Below are 10,018 nucleotides of genomic sequence, written 5' to 3'. Positions count from 1 at the left end.
AGGGCAAGAGCGGGGGGGGGGTAGAGGGGAACGTGGGGACAAGGACACATATGTAATTTCTTAATCAATAAAAAATATATTAAAAAAAAAAGACTATAAAAAAAAAAAAAGAGTAGCTTCTGATGTGAAGCAACATATACAATAACACTTTGAAGTATTCTTGTCAAAATATGTTTAGCCTAAACCTGATCAAGCTTATCAGACTTAGCTTCTAGTGTTCTCTGACACTGTACTACTTTAATATAGTGGTGTAACAGCTTACATGACATCATCAGGAAACCAGAGGCCCATGAAATTTGTGCACTGTGGAGGGGGTCCCTCAGCCTGGCCCCCGCTCTCTCGCAGTTCCAGACCTCTTGCTTATTACCTCCCGCTTGCTCACTGCTCCTTACTACTGCCACGGAGGCAGGAGAGGCTCCTGCCACCACTGCTGCACTCACCAACCATGAGCCTGGCTTCTGGGAGTGCACTGACCACCAGGGGGCAGCTCCTGCGTTGAACGTCTGCCCCCTAGTGGTCAGTGCGCATTATAGCGACCGGTCATTCCATTTTTCGGTCAATTTGCATATTAGGCTTTTATTATATAGGATAATCACATCAATTCTGAATATGGAACAGTCTACAAAACAAATATCCTGGGCTCTTAAAAAAATCAGTTTCATGGGAAATAAGTACTATAATCATGTCACCAGTTAGGTATGAGACTGCCCTTTTTCTTAAGAAATATATACTATCATACACATACACACACACACACACAAACACACACGGAGAGAGGAGTCATATGTGTACAATTATGTAAACATGTTAACTGAAAATCAACCTAGACAGAGAGGTATGGGTATTCATTGTACTGATCTTTCACACTTTCTATATATTTTAACTCATTCATAATAAAAGGTTGACAGTGAGGAAAATAAAGTAAAATGTTATTAATCAGCAGGATCCACAAAACTTTCAGAGTGTCTACAAAACCAAAAACATTTCACAATAATAATATTATTTGCCTTTTTCACAATGTTGACATTTGTACAGCAGTAAAAGCAATGGTGGGCAAAGCTGGTGCCTTACCACACACCAGGGCAAGGACTCAAAGGGTATTAAGTAGTCATATTCTTCACTGCCACATACTTCACAGTTAAAAAATGACAGTTTCACATTAGAAAAAGTCCTTGATGATAGATTAAAAATTATTAATTTTATCATATCACAACCCTTGAAGGCTCTAATATGCTGTGTGACAACATAAGTATAATTAAACACTTCTACTGTGTACAAAGTATCTGTTTTGTTAAAGAGAAAACATTACTGCTCAAGTTGTCAGATAAACTAACCACTTTTTTTTCTGGAACACTACTCCTTACTTGAAAGACTGACAAACTATGCTTACAAAGACTTGAGTATTAGGCAGACCACTTTTTCAAAAATGAACAAAGTGGGCCACTCACTGTTAGTCATTTTCCTTGAAGTAATTTCTACCAACGAAAATTTTCAAATTTTAAGCAAAAACTAAAATCCTGGAGAACTTTATCTACCACTGTGAACTTGACAGCTTCCCAATACCTAAAGGCTTTTCTGATGAGTTTGGCAGTGGTATTATTGTGATATTTTGATACTATATAATGAGGTGTGAGCCCATTTGCATGAATCAGTATAACTAGAATTTTCCAAATGACAAATGTATGATGTTACAAGGCAGGTGTGTGTAAAAGGTCCATTCTAAGTACAAGACAAACTAATAGGTTTTAATGTAACAGCATGGAAAGTTCATTAGAATGGGGTTAGATTTCAAGCTGCAACTAATCTATATATACAAAAGCCTAAGCGGAACAACTGGAACAACCAGTCGCTATGATGTGCACTGACCGCCCGGGGGGCAGATGTTCATTGCAGAAGTTGCTCCCTGGTGGTCAGTGTGCTCCCACAGTGGGAACGGCTTCAGCCAGAAGCCAGGCTCACAGCTGGTGAGTGCAGCTGCCATGGTGGGAGCCTCTCCCGACTCCATGGTAGCACTACCAGGGGGCAACAGCAGGCACAACAGGCCAGGATGAGCGTGAGCAGCATGGCGCCTAGCCCCAATTCGGGCTCCTCCCTGGCTGCCTGCCGCACTGTTACATCCCCCAAGGGATCCCAGATGGCGAGAGGGATGTCAAGTGCCGGCTTAGTCCTGATCCTAGTGCCATTCTCTGTAAAAGGCAGTCAGTCTGAACAACTCAGTGACTCAGGGAAGCGCAGGGAACTCAGGATGAGCCTGCCTTCGTGCTTGACTCACCCACTCGATGTTCACAAGGCATATTGTGGTGGCTCAGCCCATGCACGTGCAGCAGCTGCTGAAGTTCAAGCAGCAGGCTGTGCAGCAGCAGAAGGCCATCCAGCCACAAGCCGGCATTCAGACATCCCCTGAGGGGTCCTGGATTGCAAGAGGGTGCAGGCCATGCTGAGGAACCCCCTCTCCCAGTGCACGGCTTTCGTGCACCGGGCCTCTAGTCTTTAAAAAACTCCCATTTGTTGAGTTTAGTGTAGTATCAAAGAAAGTTTACAATTATGTGAAAAATCTATTGAAAATACCACACAGGTGTATAAGGCTGAATTTCTTCATATATTTAAACCAAAACAACATAACGAAATATACTGAATTCAGGGGATATGAGAATGCAGCTATCTTTTATTAAGCCAAATTATTAATTTCTTTTTCTTTCTTATTTTTTGTTTTTAGAGAAAGGAAGGGAGAGGGAGAGAACATCACTTTGTTGTTCCACTTATTTATGAATTCTTTGGTTGATTCTTGTATGTGCCCTGACTGGAATCAACCCTGAAAACTTGGCATATCAGGACGATACTCTAACTATGCTACCCGGCTAGGGCCTATTAAGCTAAACTTTAAAGAAAGTAACAAAAAATGGAAAACAATGTTATTCTACTCACTATTTTTTAGAGAACATTTATTTCATAAAAATATTGTTAACATGTAATAGGTTATTGTTATTTTTAATTTTAGAGAGGGTGGGAAAGGGGAGGCAGGGTGGAGGAGGGGGAGGAGGGAGAAGGGAGAGGGAGAGGGAGAAGGAGAGAAACACTGCTGTGGACAACAAACATAGATTGGTTGCCTCCCACATGAACCCTGATTGGGGACCGTATCCGTAACCTGGGCATGTGCCTTGACTGGGGATTGAACCAGAGACCTTTCTGTGCATGGGACAATGCTTAACCAATTGAGCCATACCAGCCAGGGCAGGTTTTTGTTACTTTAAAGTGAAATACTAGTAAGTATTTTTGAAACGTTTCACTTCTCTAATTTGATGAATATTGATATACATATAATCAAAAGCTCTTTGGAATTCTCAATAATTTTTTTAAGATTGTAAAGTAGTCCTAAAACCAAAAAAATGATTTAACTGTTGCTCTGGAAATCAATACATGCCATACACATTTTTCAATAATCCAAAAACCTCACCTAAGCATTAATGACTATAATCTTTACACTACACTACCCTGGCTCCTGGCAAGTTAGCTCTGTTAAAATTAACTTTAAGCACCTTTTTATTTCTTGTGGGGGTTGGGCACCTGGAGTATAGCACAATTACTTTGACAAGATTCCCAATTGCCTCTTTACAGAGGTAAAAGAACAAAAATAAAATGAAACCATAAAAAAACAGACACATTCATTCTTAGTTGCTTAAAATTGGCTCAATCTACAAAAAGATTAGACAATTACAAACTGATTTTCAATAACAAATATATTTACCACTCTAACAAGCTATTTAAGAAAAGAAACCTATATATATAAAAGCCTAAGCGATCATTACAATCAGTCAACTGATCGCTATGACGCGCGTTCCCTTCAGCCAACCTCCTGCAGCCAACCAACCTCCCGTGGTCCCTCCCCGCCGGCTGGCCGGGTGGTCAGTGCACTCCCACAGCCAACCTCCCTCGGTCCCTCCCCCGGATGGCTGGCCAGCCCTGATCAGCCCCAATTGCCAGCCAGGCCGAGGGACCCCACCCGTGCACGAATTCGTGCACTGAGCCTCTAATTTTTAATAAAAAGGCAAAGCCAAGCAAATTATTCTCAAAATTTATGCTGAACTATATTAAAATGACTTACATAATGCATTAAGAATGAAGTTGGACCCTTAACTTACACCGTATACACAAATTAACTCAAAATGAATCAAAGACTTAAATTTAAAACTATAAAACTCTTAGAACAGTTGAAAAGCTACATGACATTCAATTTGGCAATGATTTCTTGGATATGACACTAAAAGCACAGATAAAAAAATAAACTGGAGTTTGCTGAAATAAAAACTTTTGTACATTTAAGCACACTATTAAGTGAGTAAAGAGATAATTCACAGGATGGGGGAATCTATGTGAAAATTATGTATCTAATAAGGGGTTAATATCGGGAATATATAAAGAACACCTATAACTCAACAACGAAAACAAACTCAATTCAAAAATGATCAAAGTACCTGAATAGACATTTCTCCAAACCAGATAAACAAATGGCCAGTAAGTACATGAAAAGAGGCTCCACATCACTAGTTAGCAAAACAAACCACAAGCAGATACCATTTCACAGCCATTAGAATAGTAATTATAAAAACAAAAACCTCAGGCTCGGCTGGTGTTGACAGTGGTTGAGCATCAATCCATGCACCAAGATGTCATCCAGTTTGATTCCTGGTCAGGGCACATGTCCAGTTTTCAGGCTGGATCGCCAGTAGGGGGCATGCAGGAGCCAACCAATTGCTGTTTCTCTCACTGATGTTTCTCTCTCCTTCCCCCTCTCTCAAATCAATAAAAATGTATTTTTAAAAAATTCAGAAAATGTGTGCTGGTGAGGATGTGAACAAATTAGAACCCTTGTGCATTGCTGTTAGGAGTGTAAATGGTACAGCCAAGTTGGAAAACAGTTGGACAGTTCAACAAAGATCTACCATATGTCCCCAAAATTCTACTCCTAGGGACAAATCCAAAAGAATTGAAAACAGGGACTCAAATAGCCAAAAGGTAAAAACAACCCAAGTGTTCACCAACAGATGAATGGCTAAACAATGGGATGTTATTCAGCCATAAAAAGAAATGGAATTTTGATATAGGCTACAACATGGATGGACCTTGACAAGATTATACATAATGAAATAACCCACTTACAAGAGGTACCTACAACAGGCAAGTTCATAGAAACAGAAAGTAAAACAGCGGTTACTAGGACTGGAAGGAGTAAAGGGGGAGTCATGAATTATTGTTTAATGGGTACAGAGTTTTTGTTGGAGATGATTAAAATGTTTTGGGTATAGATAATGGTGATGGTCACACAACATTGTGAATGTATTTAAAGTCACTAAATTGTATATTTGTATATAATAAATATATTTTACCACATTTTGAAAAATGGTTACTTTTTTAAAAAAATTACTTACATTTATTCTTTGCAAGAAAATTTAATTGCCTTAATGTTTGTTAGTATTTTTCAAATAAAAATATTAAGAGTTGAGCCCTCCAATAAAAATAATACGATTCACTGATAATGCTTTACTTACCCGTTTGGGGCCACTAAAAATCTTTCTGGTATTTTCCTTTGATTTATCTCCTTGTTTACTTGGGGGCTTCTTCACACTTTCAGGAACACCAGGCAAGTCCTCTGTAAAATCCAAGTTTTCTGAAATGGTAATCAAAACTATCTAGCTTTCTAAGATTTCAAATTATCTACCAAACAATCTATGGACATTTGGTGGGGAGGGAAGAGGGTAAAAAACAAAAAAGGAATAAAAGCACCACATAGTTGATAAAATACTGCCAAAAGTATTATCTCATTCTCCCATTCTCACCCTACTTGTCCCACCCCCACCATCAAGAAAAAAATCAAACCTAGTTGCTCTAGTTTTATTTTTGTATAAATGGTAAAATCAATTCTTTTACACAATAACTGCTGGATATCTATGAACACTGACATTGGTATGATCTATTTAAAGACACACAATACCAAGTGGTATCTATCTTTAACATTTTCCTAGAATTTAAGGACACAATCAGGTTGGGCTTCAAAGAAGGCCCACTTACATCTATAAAGACTACATTTAAAAATAAAATTTTTAAAGGATTAACTATCTTTGGCAAAAGACACAAAATGACCAAATATAATGTAGTTAAATGATTTAGGGGATATTCACACAAAACTAACCAAAAGATCAGATTAATTCCTAGATAGCTATAAATGTTTATTTTCAAGCTTAAAAAAGAACACAAAAATAGAAACTTTCTCCAGGCCAAAATTTTAAAGTGTTTGCTATTCCTATATGAAGACTCAAATTTCACTCAAATGGTCTCTAATTTAAAATTGTCTCTAATTTAATTTTTGATATCAACCTGAAGTTTTTGAAAGGGAGACTGATTTCATATTTTAAAGTTTAAAAAATTACATATCCCAAGATGTAAACTTCAGCCACAGATGTTCAATTGCAGATTAAGATAATTTGCTATCAAGGTTAGCATACATTACTTATCACCCTCATCCCACCCTCCCAGAGAACAACTTTAAAGCTTATGCTCAGTCAGAGCTCAGAAACCAGCAAGGTTCCTGCAATCATCAGTTCTCCAGAAGAGATTCAAGACAACATTAATAATTCTGACAATACCTCTATTCTATTCTATTCTATTCTATTCTATTGTATTCTATTGTATTCTATTGTATTCTATTCTATTTTATTCTATTTTATTTTATTGCAGTGGGGGAGTCAGAAGTGAGCCCTTAGCGACTACTCCTGTATAATTCTAGGTTTAAAGATAAGAATGATTCAAATCTAGCAAAACTATTTTTAGGCCAAATAAAGCAAAAAGATGGGTAGTCCCAAGTATGACTTTGAGAAAACCATGTGGGAGAATACAATTAGAATTCTAATTTACCATGATACTTTCTGTATGACCCTAAAAGGACAAAAGCTTCATTTAACAAGTGAACAGATACAGAAAAACTATATTTGGTCAAATACAAATAAATATAGCTCCTGTAACCCAGAGAGGCTTTCACATATTTCCTCACTCAGCAGTCAATCCACTTCACAAAACCCTTGTCAGGTAATGACTTAATTATAGCAAAGCTAACCTATTTCTTTTGTTTGTCTCTCACAGTGGAGGCTATCAACTCCTTGAGGACCTCTAGTCATTACTGGTCCTACTATCTTAAAAGACAAATTAAATTTTCACCATTAAGAATGAATAAATACTTAACTATCACTTTTTAATTTTATTAAATCAATTTAAGAAGTAATTTTTTACAAAAATTTTATAAAGTTTTTTTTTAATGTTTTTATTACTGATTTTAGAGAGCGAGGAAGGAAGAGGAAAAGAGAAACATCAATGTGACAGGGTAATAACATCGATTGGCTGCCTCTACACGCCCTCTATTGGGGATCCAGCTCACAACCCAGGCATATGCCCTGACAGGGAGTCAAACCTGTAGCATTTTGGTGCCTGGGACAAACTCAACCAACTGAGCCACACCAGCCAGGACTAAGAGGATAATTGTTAAGATTAAGATTTAATCTTAATTTTAAATTTAATATTTCTTTAGAATGTTTTAAACATTTATTAGTTGATTAGTTTTGAGCCAAATGCAAAGGCTTTTTATCAATTGTAATTTTCTAATATTTCCCTCATTACAACCATCCACTACAAGCATGTCAAACTCAAAGGCTAACATGGGCCAAATAAACAAGGTTTAAGTTTATGTGGGCCGCAAAAAAAACAAAAAATTCCCTTTAAATATTTGCTGCTGGTATTAGTGGAGAGAAATGATGCGCCTGCACATTAAGGCGGGTAAGGGAAATGAATGCAACATGATTATAGTGATATCATTAGCAAACGTTGTAGTTCATTATCAATAATTATGTATAACAGGATATTGTAAAAATAAAGTTATGAAATTTTTATTAAAACATTTCTTACATACCTTCATTTGCCGGGCCACAAAAATATTTGTTGTAGGCCACATGGGGCCCATCGGCCGCGAGTTTGACATGCTTGATCTACTATCAGTGTAATTCTAAATGTCCAAAATCTATCCTTATGTCTCAATTGGATTTGAATTTTTGAAACTGAAACATCAAGATGTATGCTAATCCCAAACACACACACACACACACACACACACACACTCTCTCTCTCTCTCTCTCTTTAAAATTCTCAAGTGCTAATAGAATTAAAAAACAAATATGGCGCTGGCCAGCGTGGCCCAGTTGGTTGGGCATCCTCCTGTGCACCAAAAAGGGTGCAGGTTCAATTCCCGGTCAGGTCATAAGCCCAGGTTGCAACTCAATCCCCAAAATATGGGGTGTGCAAGAGGCAGCTGATTGATGTTCCAGATGTTTCATTCTCACATAGATGTTTCTCTCTCTCCCTCTCAAAATCAATCAATAAAATAAATAATAATGAAAAGATTCCACAATCTACATACAAATGGGCTCCTTAGAATGTGGAACTTATTAACATTTAAAATGTTATACCTTGAATAAGCTAATCTGTAGTTCTAAATAGTACTATTAAAATTCAACATAAGTTAAAATTGAGTATCTAGGAGGAAACTAAGTAGCTGCTGATTTAAGACTGAAAAGCACTTTAACACAAAAAAATTTTTTTTAAGTCTTACCTGTGTTATTAGTATTAGACTGACTGTCCTGGGAATTATCATTGCTTTCTGGAGCAGGATGCAAGGAAGATGGAGCTGTTTTAGTTCTTTTTTTGCTTGTCTTTCTTTCCACTTGACAGTCATCATCGTCATCATCTTCACTTTCACTGAGATCATCAAAGCCAAAATACTTAATTTTGTAATTAGAACTCCCTGAACCTCCTTCATCACCTCCTGTCTCATCATGAGCTTCAAAACCAAAAAATTCAAGTTTAACATCCTTTTTGGATTTAGTATTACTAGGTCGAAATCTAGTAGTGGTCTTAGAAGTTGCAATATCTGCCTTTTTTCTTAGGCGGCCAGCTTCTCCCAAATCGGCAGGAGTTGATGCAGTGAACTCATCCATGCTGCGTTCCATAGTATCCTGTATGGTAACATTACAAACTGACAAGCAAGATGGATGTAAAACAGTGTAATCTCTAGTCCGTCCAACTGTCCCTCTAAAACTGGTCCCACAACTTACACTGCCTTTCTTTGCCTGATTCAGGCCATCTTTACTTGACTCACTGTTTGCTTTGGCTAAGGCCTGACTGGTGCCGTCTAATAGCTTATCAAAATTGGATGTTCCTTGTGAAGACTTTGCTTTATTGACCCTACAGTACGTCCTACAATTGCTTGGCCTAAGAACACTTTGCATGATGTCTTCTTCCTCAATGGCTTCGTTTAGATTTTCCAACCGATTTTTTAAATCCTCATCCTTCATCTCCAAAAGAGGATCACTATCCAAATTTAAGATACAATCTTCTGATCTGACATCTTCGAAATCATTATCCCACTCATACAAACCAGTTCGTACAGATCCCTTAATCAGAGATATTTCTGATGGAGACTCTGACCTTTTTCCAAGTTGGGAGTTCCATGTATCATTTGTTTCCTTGATTTCATCAGCTTTGTATCCAGAAGCCACTATAATTTCTGCATTGGGTTTCTTAGTACTGTCTTCAGCATTTTTGTAAATATGGTGACTATCCTTTTCATATTCGTCACTAAAATTCTCCACTTTGTCTATAAAAATTAGAAATAAATCAAGGATTAAAAATGAGTGACATCAAAATAAAAGTTAACAAGTAACAGCATATGTGGCTAATTAATGGCACAGAATCAATTAATCTTGAAATGATTGCAACTTTAAATTGAGACATTAATGTTTACATAGTTGACATTTCTCCTTACACCTTTTATATATATCACTAGAGGCCCGGTGCACAAATATTTGTGCACTCGGGGGAAGGGGGGGGTCCCTCAGCCCGGCCTGTGCCCTCTTGCAGTCTGGGACCCCTCGGGAGATAATGACCTGCTGGCTTAGGCCTGCTCCCGGGTGGCAGAGGG

General features: G+C 37.7%; 1 protein-coding gene across 6 annotated transcripts in view; it reads right to left on the bottom strand.

Moving 5' to 3' along the window:
- Positions 1 to 10,018, bottom strand: part of WAPL (WAPL cohesin release factor) — a 120,057-nt gene that overhangs the window by 78,708 nt on the left and 31,331 nt on the right. For 3 of the 6 annotated variants that reach the window (XM_015566665.1, XM_015566666.1, XM_015566669.1), the window contains 2 exons: positions 8,651 to 9,694; positions 5,547 to 5,665 (listed from right to left, as the gene is read on the bottom strand). In XM_015566665.1, the coding sequence (XP_015422151.1) occupies positions 5,547 to 5,665; positions 8,651 to 9,694 (1,163 nt within the window). The remainder of the gene's footprint in view (positions 1 to 5,546; positions 5,666 to 8,650; positions 9,695 to 10,018) is intronic. The other 3 variants (XM_015566667.1, XM_015566668.1, XM_015566670.1) reach the window with 2 other exon arrangements.

Source organism: Myotis davidii, unplaced genomic scaffold (genome assembly GCF_000327345.1).
Source record: "Myotis davidii unplaced genomic scaffold, ASM32734v1 scaffold642, whole genome shotgun sequence".
NCBI classification, from domain to species: domain Eukaryota; kingdom Metazoa; phylum Chordata; class Mammalia; order Chiroptera; family Vespertilionidae; genus Myotis; species Myotis davidii.
Note: the sequence above shows the minus strand (reverse complement) of the source record. Positions and strands in the feature narration are given on the sequence as shown.